The 12834-nt window shown below is 40.0% G+C and overlaps 1 protein-coding gene across 3 annotated transcripts in view; it reads right to left on the reverse strand.

Annotated features, from left to right (window-relative positions):
• SIK3 (SIK family kinase 3) overlaps positions 1-12834 on the reverse strand; it is a 238153-nt gene that overhangs the window by 111858 nt on the left and 113461 nt on the right. For all 3 annotated transcript variants that reach the window (XM_042959566.1, XM_042959567.1, XM_042959565.1), the window contains exons 2-3: positions 6254-6370; positions 2861-2924 (exon numbers count right to left, since the gene is read on the reverse strand). In XM_042959566.1, the coding sequence (XP_042815500.1) occupies positions 2861-2924; positions 6254-6370 (181 nt within the window). The remainder of the gene's footprint in view (positions 1-2860; positions 2925-6253; positions 6371-12834) is intronic.

Raw genomic sequence — 12834 nt, forward strand, 5'->3', positions numbered from 1 at the left:
TTCTGTTGTTGTTCCACAGGGAAGCACCGATTTGGTACATCCACAGTTACCCTCAGCTCACGGGATCTCCATGGTTGGGGAGGGCTCTCTTCCTGTCTTTCCTTAACCACACCCAGCTGTTAAACTCCAATAATTGCTGGCTGGTTGCTCTATTGTTTTCAACAATGCCCTGGGGAATAAATTGGTCTTTAAACAATGAAATTCTGATTCCTTTGAAGGAATAGTTTCTGAGATCAGTGTTTGACTTTTGTTCGGACCTCTGGAAGGCTCATTCGATGTTTTATTCCCTGGATCTCCTATGGGGTAGCTTGTACCTTGAATCTCCTCTCAAATGCCTTTACCACAACCTCCACTGTTCTTATGAATGCTTTTAGCCTTGAACTTCTTCATACTCTGCTGCAAATGAAGTCAGTTCCTTTGTGAACAAATTAGGAGCTATGTCTTAAGGTCTGTGCCTCTCTTTAGGCAAATCTCTGAGCCAGGGGTCTGAAGTGAGCTGTGGGGGACAAAGGCAAAGTTCCCTCCGAGTGGCACTCCCACTACAGGAGCAGAGAGCTCACTGGAAGGAGAGGGGCACAGTCTGGGGTCCTCTCAGTTTTCCTCTCGTGGGATGGAACTACCAACTTACAATCTGAGGCAAGAACAGTCTGGGCTCCAATATTCTCAGTGTGCCGCGACCAAACTCTACAACTAGAGGCTAGGCAGAAGAAGGGAGTCCCTGCTCCTAAACTACATTCACCCAGGACTTGGCGGTAACAGGCAGCTGGGGACTGGAAGAGAATGCCGATGTCCTGTTCCTCCAGGAGCCATTAGTCTAGGTTAGAGTTGGAGGGTGCTGTAGTCTGAACTGGAATCTCCCCCTGAGTTGACAAGGAGGGAGAAGTAATGGTTTAAAAACCACAGCCTCATTTCTTACCAAATTTTCACAGATGCTCTTGAATAAATGTCTTCATTTGCTGTTCACACTTAGAACCATGGTTTTGGGGGTTTTCAGCACTTTTCACGTTTCACTGGGAAGCGGGTCAGCGGAGATCCTCATCCTGTCATGACAGATGTCAACTGCCCAGTTGTTCTTTGACATGGAAGTGAAGGAAGCAAAGTGCTAGGGATCTATTTGTGTGATATCGTTTAATCTTCACAACTGTGAGGCAGATATTAAAGACTTCACTTTTACAGACCATGAAACTGAGTCCCAGAAGCATTTGATAACTCGCTCCAATCAAAACAGCAAATAGGGGGCAAGTAGCTGACTCAAAACCAGGTCGAACTGCCTCCAAAGTTCATGTTCTTGATCATGCCCATCTTTTCATCTTTTATAAGCCTTTCCATCCTTTTAAAAACCGGAGCTCATGCAATAGTCATATCCCTGTGCAGTCACAATGATTTATTTAGGTAATACATCATTTTCTTTTTCATCTAGGTCTTTTATAATAATACCAAGAGAAGTACTATTCTGTTTGTTCATGCCTTAAGCTACATTTCCACAAAGAATCTCTAACCAGGGCATTATTACCTTTTCTGTACTTTTAAAAACTGTTTTTCTGAAGAGCAAGGTAGATCTGATATGCAATGGATTTGAGTCTTTGATTATTATAAATATTAAGATGACAAGGCCTCTTTTCTCCCAAGACTACTATTGTACACAAGCACATACACAAAGTCAATTAAAAATATTATTAGGAAATGAAAATACACCCTTGAAAAAAGACTCTGAAGATTTTTAGGCCCAAATTGTAAGATTTCAAGGAAAAGTTTTAACACACACAGACGCAAAATCCATACAGTCACAAATGACCAGTCACTAATAAAAAGATTCTACTGTAGGGGCCCCTGGGTGGCTCAGTCAGTGAAGCGTCTGACTTTGAGCCCCGCATCAGGCTCTGTGCTGACAGTTCAGAGCCTGGAGCTGCTTCGGATTCTTTGTCTCCCTCTCTCTCTGCCCCTCCCCCACTTGCGTGCATGCTCTCTCTCTCAAAAATAAACATGAAAAAAAAAAAAAAAGAAGATTCTACTTTCAATGTTATCTCATACTTTTAAATACACTTAAAAACTTAAAAAAAAAAATCTGACCACAATGTAAACTAAAACATAATCCAAAAAATAAATAAACTAGATGAACCTAAAGAAGAAACATTTCTCTGTAGTTACTTACCAAACAAACAAAAAAAATTAAAAATAACAAGATATGTGAATCTAAAAGTGAAAAGTTTAGCCTTTACCTCTACTGGACTCCATTTATCACTGTTACAAAAAAAAAAATTTTTTTTGTCCTTTGGCCCGTTTTTACCACCTCAAAAAGTCTGATTTCCTGGTAACAAATCCCACTGTTTAATTCTGATGTTGTGTTAAGTGTTTAAGAAAAAAAAAAAAGTTACTGCAGACGGAACCTCCCAAACTATAAGAATCATCAAGGGAGCTGGGAACATGCAGTAAGGAATACAGTTACATGTTATATGTAAACAAAATTTAAAGAAAGCATTAGAATGAGACTGTTGGCTCCAAGGGGCTCCTTCACACAAAACAGAGGCCCATACACTGCGGGGGTTCTGCCACACAAGGTGACCCCAGGCAGATGTAGCAATAGCAAAGACCCTTCGCTGCAGGCACCTGCTGTATGTTCAGTAGGGAGGTTTGTTTTTGCAGATCTTTAATCCCAACTGTTACCACCTGATGGAAATAAACAGAACACCTCTGCTGCGGAAACAAAGAGGGTGAAGGGACTTAAACAGGTAAACCAAAATAAATGAAAATTCTTGATTGAAAAGGACAGCATCACGTGACAGCCACTCATTGAATGGCTATTTTAGGTTTGCAACAGTGTGCTCAATAGCTCTTTAAAGAATGCAATAGAGGTACTTACCAAATATTTCCCCTCCACTAGCATATTCTGTCACCAGATAAATCATCCGTTCTGTCTCCATAACCTGGTACAAAGGCAGGAAAGCGACAGATAGTGACACAAATGACAGGCTGATATCATGGGAAGAGAAACTAATGAATCCTCTTTTGTTGTCTCAAGTATTAATAACCATTACTGCTTACAGGAAACTTAAAACACTGGAGGGGAGACACACATAAATGCTATCAAGAAGAAAGGGGGGAAATAGGGATCTCTTCACGTTCTTAAACGTAGGAAGGATTTACTACTTGAGACGGACGTTTTGTTGTTTCATGAGGCCTCTGCAATCTCGTAAGCTCCACAAAACTGAGAAGCAAAGAAGCTGCCAAAAACCAGAAAATTCACATTCGACACTGATCACTTCCAAGTTCAAAAATGTTCCCCCCAAGACCCAATCAAAACAAAAAAAGCCTAGGGAAAATGGTGGGAATCACTTAAGAACTGCATAGAAATCACATATGGGTATGTTTTTTTAAGGGACAGGACAACTTTCCTCCCTGCCATCCATTTCTTCAAAATTGGGAAGAATCATGTAAATATTCAACACTGCAATATAAATTACTCATCTGTATTTTGTTTTGGTCCCTATTTTGCCTTTTTTATTTAGTTTTATTGTGTTGGCAGTCCTTTCTTCCTTTTTTACCTTTATCACTAAATATTTTTTAAGGTAATGTATGAGTATATATGCTCATGATAAATTTTTTAAATGCCGGTATATGAACAAAAGGCCAAAGATTTTCCTCTTCCCAGCCCCCTCATCCTATTCCCCCAAAGGAAACACTGTCCATAAGTCATTTATTCCGTATCATTCTAGAGCAATGCTGATCAACAGAAATACAACGTAGGCCTCATATATAATTTTAACTTTTCTAACAGCCATATTAATAAGTTTTAAAAAAGTATTTTTAAAATTTAGTATTTTATTTATCCCAGTAGTCCAAAACATTATCATTTCAGTTCCTCATTTGCTGTAGCTACATTTTGATACTCAATAGCCATGTGTGGCCAGTGGCTATCATACCGGGCAATACAGCTTTAGACTTGCACCATAATTCATTGGTAATTATTTTGCTCAATTATTTCCCAGTTACTTGACCTTTGATATCTTTACACATCAATATCATGTAACAGCATTATGTGTTATAATAGTAAATCTCTTCTCTTCTTCGGTATGGTTTCATGGTAATCTGTCACATGAGTGCACGTTACTTTTTCAATTTAGTAACTGTATTGTACTTTTTTTCTCTTTAATTTTTAAAAACCATATACTGGTAGTATTAGCTCATTGTTTGTTACATGCATTGCTTCCAAGATCTTCCTGTATGTTGATTAACACAACAAAATGTCAATGCTCTACATATATGCAGGTGTTGAGTAAAAAAAAAAAAGAAAATTTTAAAAAATCGTATATCTCCTGGGGCGCCTGGGTGGCTCAGTGGGCTAAGTGTCCGACTTCAGCTCAGGTCACGATCTCGCGCTCCATGAGTTCGAGCCCCGTGTCGGGCTCTGGGCTGATGGCTCAGAGCCTGGAGCCTGCTTCCGATTCTGTGTCTCCCTCTCTCTCTCTGCCCCTCCCCCGTTCATGCTCTGTCTCTCTGTCTCAAAAATAAATAAACATTAAAAAAAATCGTATATCTCCTTTGTACCCCCAGGTCTTTTATTGACTGTAAATGTTCTTTTACTCTTAAATTTTTCAGTAGTTCTAAAACTTTCCTATACAGTTACCTATATTTGGCTTCCTCTACAAATTGACGATTTGGCAAATGACCTGAAAACTACCTTGATACTATTTATAAAGACAATTTGACAGCCATTCACCCTGGCAGCTCAGAATCCCCTATTAACAATACTAGCTGCCAGAGAGCAAAATTAAAGCTTAAAAGAGGGCATTGTTCAAAGTCATGCCTGAAACTGAGACTTCTTATAAGCTAATGAAATCCTGGGTAAGAAAGATAAACTTGGAGAATTCAGTTCTAAGGTTAATACCTCCAAGTTAACCTCTTGAGGAAAGTTGGCCTAATAACCCTTCAATTATTTAAAGATGATTTATTTTAAAAAGTGAGGTCAAGAAGTTTACTCAGTTGATCAGGATAGGAAGGAAACAGAGGTTAGACACCTCCGAGTTTGCAGACGTTAAGTCTTCAGGCAACACCAAGAAGCTTTCACGAGTTTGCTTCTGGGGCACAACGTAGGTGTGGCTCAACAGAATTTGGTCTGATAAATTTCAACAAGTCGGCTCCTGCTGATCTAATTCATTTCATTATGTGAACAGCTGATGCCAGAAAAGAGCCCTAAAGCTGTAGCCTTAACCACACACACTAACATCACAACATGCTTTCCTTTCCATAAAGTTAATAGACTCTGAAAGCCTGCCCATTGTGCCTCCACCCTTACACATGGTGCCATGTCTGGGCCAGTAACCTTTACTGCAGAGTAACAGCAGCAAATGAACCGAGTGGGTGGCCACTTCCTGAACAACTAGGTGATGGCTGTTCTGGTAGAAAGCAGCAAGCAGGGCTGGCCTTATGCAGAGGCAGAGCTTGTGACTGCCAACACACTGCAATTTGAGAAGCACCCCAAAGCCCCACCTCTCCCAAAATATCTCTTCCACCAGCCTGCTAAGGCAAGGTCCTCTCTTCCTATCTGGCTTGAAATTCCAGCCATTAGACTTATTGCTTTTGCAGTAAAGCAAGGGAATTGTTGAGGGTGGCATGAAATATGCATGCTTCTCGGGAAGGTAAGAAAACTAGAAGGGAAATCTCTTCCATTACACAAAATCAATCTCACGGTTACCAAAATAATCAAATGCTACCTCAGAAAACGTAATCTAGGACCCTACTAGAAAAGAGGTGGGTTCTGACTGACCAAAGAAGCCATAGTTAAAATATCCTTTTCCATCATATGTCATACCAGGATCACAGAAATGAGCATTTAAGTGATGTTAGAAAAAGATAATGTTATATTCACCTGTAGCTTTTCATCCCTAAGAATTCTCTGTTCCTTCTGGCTTTCCCATTCTGTTTTAGGATTTGGACCTACATAAATCAGTTCTTGTCATCTTCTGAATAATCTTTTTGTGTAATTCTCACAAAGAATGGTCCCCAAGCTTTAAAGAACAAATGTAAAAGGCCTACATGGGTAAGGTAGAGCTTATTAGTAAAGAGCCAGGTAAAACATGAGTGCTGAATGTGGAGATAAAAGGGTGGGGAAAACAGGAGGATAAACATATGAACACAGAAACCAAGAAAAGCTGGAGGTGTTCACCCAGACACTTTTTCCGCAAAGGTACCTATACACATAAAATGACCATCCTGGATTCTTCGCTGCCATACGCTACCCCACTAGGGAACCTACCTGGTAGAGCCTGATGATGTGGGGGTGGCAAAGCATTTTCATAATTTGAACTTCCCGGAAAATCTTCTTCAAGTTTTCTTCATCCAGCTGGGTCTTGTCTATGATCTTGATAGCAACCTGAGAACAGAGGAAAAAAATTTACTCTGATGCATTATTAAAAGCAGTTTACTACGTACGGAAAATTAAATCCACTTGAACACATTATATTCCACAAAATATAAGTTGCCAGTATTGTGTTTACAGAATGTCAATGAAGAAAATGAATTTACTTTTTAAAAAGTCAGGAAATGTATTCCTAGCAAGTTGGTTTCAAAGGAACAGACTCCAAAAGCTAAGGGGTGTTTCTGCCATTTCTTAAACCACTCCTACAGTAAAACCTTATGGCAAACAAAATACTTCAGTGCTCCACAGATGTGGTCTCATTCTGGGAAAATCATGCTCTGATGCGGGCCATGAGATGTTGGGCCTCTTATTAAGATAAGAGGCTTATATCACAAGTACATGATAAGTCGGTAAGACTGGACCAGAAATTACACGGATGCATCCCACATCTCACCAGATGCTTGCGTAACTCCACAGTCCTGGGGGTGGAACAGGCTGGTAGCAGCAGCGGTCACTATACACTGAACATCTGCTGGGCGCCGAGCATTGCTCTTCGTGCTTTCCGAGTACTAAATCATTTAAACCTCACAGTACCCTACATTATTATTAACCTTATCTTACAAATACGGAAACTGAGACATACAGAGATTAAGTAATTTACTCAAGATTAAGTCATGTAAACTGGCATGTGGTAGATCCAGGATTAAAGCCCAGGAAGGTTGACTTTAGAGTCAAATTCTCAACGGCAATGCTATAAAAATCTGAAGCTCTTTCTGTACTGCAGATACACTCCTTCAGCATCAAACATCTATTTTGCTCATCATTCCTAAGACATCCAGCAGCAGGTACATTTTAAAACAGAATGAAAGATGAAGAACGTTTATAATCCATTGTATCTAAACTTCGTCATTATTCCTAGTGAATGAAATACTCAAAATATTGTGTTGCCCCAAAATATCTGTATCTCCATCTCAGTCAATCAGCAAGTAGGCAAAGAATATTAGTTTGATGAAGGACCAAGACAAGGTAAATTCTAGCTCCTTTCAATACTAAAATTCTGTGATTCCCCACACTGAGAGAGGGAAAGGAAGTTTACTAGTAAGAAAAAGAAAAGAAAAACCAGAGAAGCAAAATTTCAACAATAAAAATGTTCAGTCCAGAGCAATAAAGACTATAAAGAACCATACATGGGAGATGATTCAAATGTAAGAATGACTAACATAAACGTTAACTCTGGAGTTGTTTCAGATGTTAGAATGAAGACTAATGGGAGAAAGGCCCAGGGAGACAAATTTCAGCTCAATTCAAAGAACATTTAAGCCCTGCCTAATGATGGAAAGTAATAAAGTGAGCTGGATGTAGCTCAGCCTACAATAATTAAATCAGATGCAGCCTTAACTTCAAGGGACTCACAATCTAGTTGGGGAAAGACATGTGTGAAACAGACAACAATACAACGTTGGAAACACAATCGGCAAAGCCAAGTACAAGTTATGACGGTAGAAAGGAGGATCGAGTGTGACCTTCACCTACGGGAGAAGCTGACCTACAGAAAGACTTTACCAACAAAGCAGAACTTGAGAAAAGAAAGAAGTGGGACAGGCAGAAAAGAGGGTAGGAAATCTTACAGGAGAAATAGTAAAACCGTTAACAAATCTCACCAGCTGTCTGATCTCCTATAAGAAGCCTTGCACCAAATCACCCCAGATTAGCGGGGATAGCTCAGTGGTAGAACATCTGACTGCCTATCGCCCTGGACTGTTAGCGTTTCTACTTCTCCTCATTACTGTGCCATATATCACATACAGGACCTTAACTCCAGCAATTAGTCTGGCATCTGCACCTGGTTCTCTAAGAACGGCTCCCAAAACAACTGGGGGAAAAAAAATCACAGTTTACAATGTCTTTTTATATAACAAGTATCTGTGTCTTAATTAATTATTAATAAAATAGCACATCATACTTTACAGATTACTTTCATATACGTAACATGCTTATAAACTTGCAGCCATATGCCGTGGCAGAGCTTTCCAACTGGTGTGCTAGAAATGGATTACAAGTGTACCCAAGGCCATGGGTCAGGGGCAGTGGATCACCTCCGGCCTCAAGAAACCTCATCTGTCTACCCCAGAGAAAATATGATCATTTTCTGCGTATGCCACAACACACAAAAAGTTGGGAAGCAATGCTAGTTTTGCTGATCACCAACTGTCCAAGGACTGGGCCTCAAATCCCCTAACCTGCCTATGCCTACCAGTGGATGGCATTGAAAAAGTAATGGGGGGCGAGGATGAAGACAGTTAATGAGGGCTTTTAATGCATTTAACCATATTTTTGTACTTCTTCACACCCAATACTGAGTCACACTGTAATTGGGGGAGTCATACAGTAGGACCTCCTAATTCACGTGAACTCATTCTGAATGTCACTGGCTCTCTGAGGCAGTAAGATTTTCATAAAGGGAAAGAGAAAACCAAACCTAATCACCTATGAGAACAAACTGGCTTTACGATCTTATATTCTGTGCACCTAATAAATATTTTTAATTTAATAAAGATAACGGTATAGCATGGATGTAGTTTCACATTTCATAACAAGCAATCTGACTTCACATAAAGGGAATATGGTCCTACGTACTGAAATGTATCCCTGTCTTTTCAGGGAAAATTGCATTAAGTATAATCTGTTCTTAGAAGGCGGAAGCAGAGAGGTTTTAATACGTTAAAACACCAAATTCCTGTCTACTCTTCAATGAGACTCAAGATTCAACAAGACACAGGCAAAGCTTTGCCTACCAGCTGAATACAGTGTCAAGGGGAAGGACTCTGATGTCAAGCTGCCTGGGTTCGAAATCTTGGAGCTGCCCTTTAATGTATAACTTGGAGCAAACTATTTAATTTTTCTATGTCCCTTACCTAAAAACTGCGGGCAACTACCGAACCTGCTTTAAAGGTTGCCGGGGATGTACTAAGCTAATGGATGCAACCTGCTTAGTACAATGCCTGGCATGTGGTAAACACGCCATACACATTAATTATAGGTACTGCTGTCGTGATTTGTTTTCCGGAATCAAGCCTTAAACTTCAGGCATTCCTCGGAAAAAATGAGATTTGCTTTACTCAACAACATAATCCTGGATCTCAAAAACATCAGTCCCTTAAATCGAGGGGCAAGTTGAGGGGACCAAGAAGCAAAAGAGCTAAGAATTTGTGGGCAGCATCCAGAACCAACTGGTTACTTCCAGCTGATGTGGGAAGAACATGGAAGGAATGTAGCTAGCGGGGAAAATGCATTCCATTTGGGAAAGTCACACCAAGCCATAAGATGGAACCCACAGCAAGACCTGATCCTGAGGGCTGGGCCAGGGACAGCGAGCTCTGCTTCTTCATGGCAGGCCGGGCTCCCCGCCCTCCACACTAAGTACTAACACCAGAGAGGAGGACACACATGTTACTTGGCTCCAATTTTAGCTGCAAACTGAAAAGTGGAGATTTTCGAGAAAATGGAAAAATACCGATGAAACAGAGAAGCTACCAAGTCAGAGAGCAAGGAGCTGGCGAGCAGGTATGATTATTTTAAGAATACCTGAAGAGATCAATGATCATGAATTTTCATGGCTACAGATTACTGGTGACTACATAATAAACGTTTTAAAGTACATGCCAGTTGCTTGAATTTTTTTTTTAATTTATATTTGAGAGAGAGAGAGAGAGAGAGAGAGAGCGCGTGTGAGTGGGGTAGGGGCAGAGGGAGAGGGAGACAGAGGACCCAAAGCAGGCTCTGCACTGACAGCAGAAAGCCTGACGCGGAGCTCGAACTCATGAACCGTGAGATCATGACCTGAGCTGAAGTCGGATGCTCAACTGATTGAGTCACCCACGCATTCCCCTACTCTGCCCCAGTTGCTTAAAAAATGAAATGCATCCACAACAAAAGGTTAACTGCTAGGTAAACAGAAGATAAACTCTCAAAGAATGTGTTTAAATTTTGGTGCTGAGGGGCGCCTGGGTGGCTCAGTCGGTTGAGCGGCCGACTTCGGCTCAGGTCATGATCTCACAGCTCGAAGGCTCGTGAGTTCGAGCCCCGCGTCGGGCTCTGTGCTGACAGCTCAGAGCCTGGAGCCTGCTTCGGGTTCTGTGTCTCCCTCTCTCTCTGCCCTCCCCTGCTCATGTTTTCTCTCTCTCTCTCTCAAAAAAATAAACATTAAAAAAAAAAAATTTTTTGGTGCTGAAAAATCTATGAATCACATCCCTGTACTTACATATAAAAAGCGTAACAAGTGAAAAAAGGAAACTTCCAACACACTACCAAGGACCATAGATTTCTTAAAGTTTCTTGTTCTACATAGAATTCTTTTCTCTTACAAGGAGCAGGATTTTATGAACTGACACTAATATTAATTAAACATGGCACTGTATCAAATATGTTGCTGAACAGATACAGCTTGCTGGGAGTCTCTACCCAAGAGATTTCCATTCAACAAACTCTCCTTTTTTCATTGGCATGTGGTATGACAAAAAATTAAACTCAGATCATGCCAAATTTAAAGTCACAGTTCTTCATTATTCATTCTAGAAGCGGGGGGGGGGGAGAGGAATAGCTATTTGCCCCTTTTAGTTCTTACTAATGTGTCCAGTGCAAATTGATGTGCTATGAATGTAAAATATATACCAGATCTCAAAGCCTTAATATTAAAATGAGAATATAAATGATCTCATTGATAAATTTATATTGATTACATGAAGAAATAACATTTTAGATATACCAGGCTAAATAAAATATATTATTAAAACTAATTTCACTGAAACCTATAGAATGGGAGAAAATATTTTCAGACCACAACATATCTGATAAGCAGTTAATAACCAAAATAAACTAGGAATTGACAAAACTCAACAGAAAAAACACAAATAACCCAATTCAAAGATGGACAAAGGACCTAAGTAGGCATTTTCCCAAAGAAAACATACAAGTGGCCAAAACATTATAATTTATCAGGAAACTGCAAATGAAAAAACCACAATGAGATACCACCTCATGCCTGTTAGGGGGTCTATTACCAAAGACGCTGGTGAGGGTGTGGAGAAAAGGGAAGCCTTGTGCACTGCTGGCGGGAATATAAATTGGTGCCATCACTATGGAAAACGATATGGAGGTTCCTTAAGAAATTGCAAACAGAACTACCGTATGACCCAGCAATCCCACTTCTGGGTGTCTATTCAAAGGAAGTGAAATCATGATCTCAAAAAATATCTGTACTTCCGTATTCCTAAGCAGAATTATTCACAATAGCCAAGGTATGGAAACAATCTAAGTGTCTGTCAACAGATGAATGGATGAAGAAAATGCAGCATACATATATATAATGAAATATTATCCAGCCTTAAAAAAGAAGGAAAGCCTGTCATTTGTGACAGCACAGATGAACCTGGAGGGCAGTATGCCAAGTGAAGTAGGACAGACACAAAGACAACCACAATACCACAATACACGTGGTACTACCTATATGTGGAATCTAAAAAAAAAAAAGAAAGAAAGAAAGAAAAAGAAAGATTCAAACTCACAGAAATAGAAAGTAGAAAAGTGGGTGCCAGGGGCTTGGGGGATGGTGGAAGAAATATGGACAAGTTGGTAAAAGGATACAAACTTTCATTTAAAAGATGAATAAGGTCTGAGGATCTAATATAAAACATGGTGATTATAGCTGATAACACTATTGTATTATTGAAATTTGCCAAGAGGCTAGAACTTAAATGTTCTCACCAAAAACAAACAAAAAAACAACCAACAGAAAAGAAATAGCAAATATGCGAGGATGAACATGTTAATTAACTCAATGGGGAGGTGGGGGGTGGGGATCCTACACAACGTATGAGCATATCAAAACAACACATTGTACACTTTAAATATCTTACAATTTTGTCAATTATACCTCATTGAAGCTGGAAAAAAAATGAGTTTCACCTGTTTCTTTTTACTTTTTTAAATATGACTGCTAGGAAATTTAAAATCATATACGTGGCCCACATGTTAGATGATGCCTAAGATGCCAGTTAAAGCAGGTATTACATGACAATGACTTCTGAAATACTTGACTCAATGTTGAGGATTGCCAGTTACTGATCTCGAAGAAACTTGGCAGGGTGCAATGCACTCAACGCTCAAACGCTGCCTTGGGAGAGAATCTTAAATTAGGTCTGAAAAGTTACATTCCAAGAACTCAATTTAATTCCATTAAAAACTGTTTATTGAACAACTGACTGGCTTAAGGCAGTGCCCTGGTGCAGCCGGCTGGAGGCTACTCTCAGCAGGGTTCTGAGAGAGAATTACGTTTTCCACTATTAAAATAGCAGTTCACAAAACTTTGGGTCTCAGGACTCCTTCTCTTAAAAATTGTTGAGACCAAGCCTGCCTGGGTGGCTCAATCGGTTAAGGTTCCAACTTCGGCTCAGGTCATGATCTCATGGTCTGGGAGTTCA

This window comes from Panthera tigris, chromosome D1 (assembly GCF_018350195.1).
Source record: "Panthera tigris isolate Pti1 chromosome D1, P.tigris_Pti1_mat1.1, whole genome shotgun sequence".
NCBI lineage: Eukaryota > Metazoa > Chordata > Mammalia > Carnivora > Felidae > Panthera > Panthera tigris.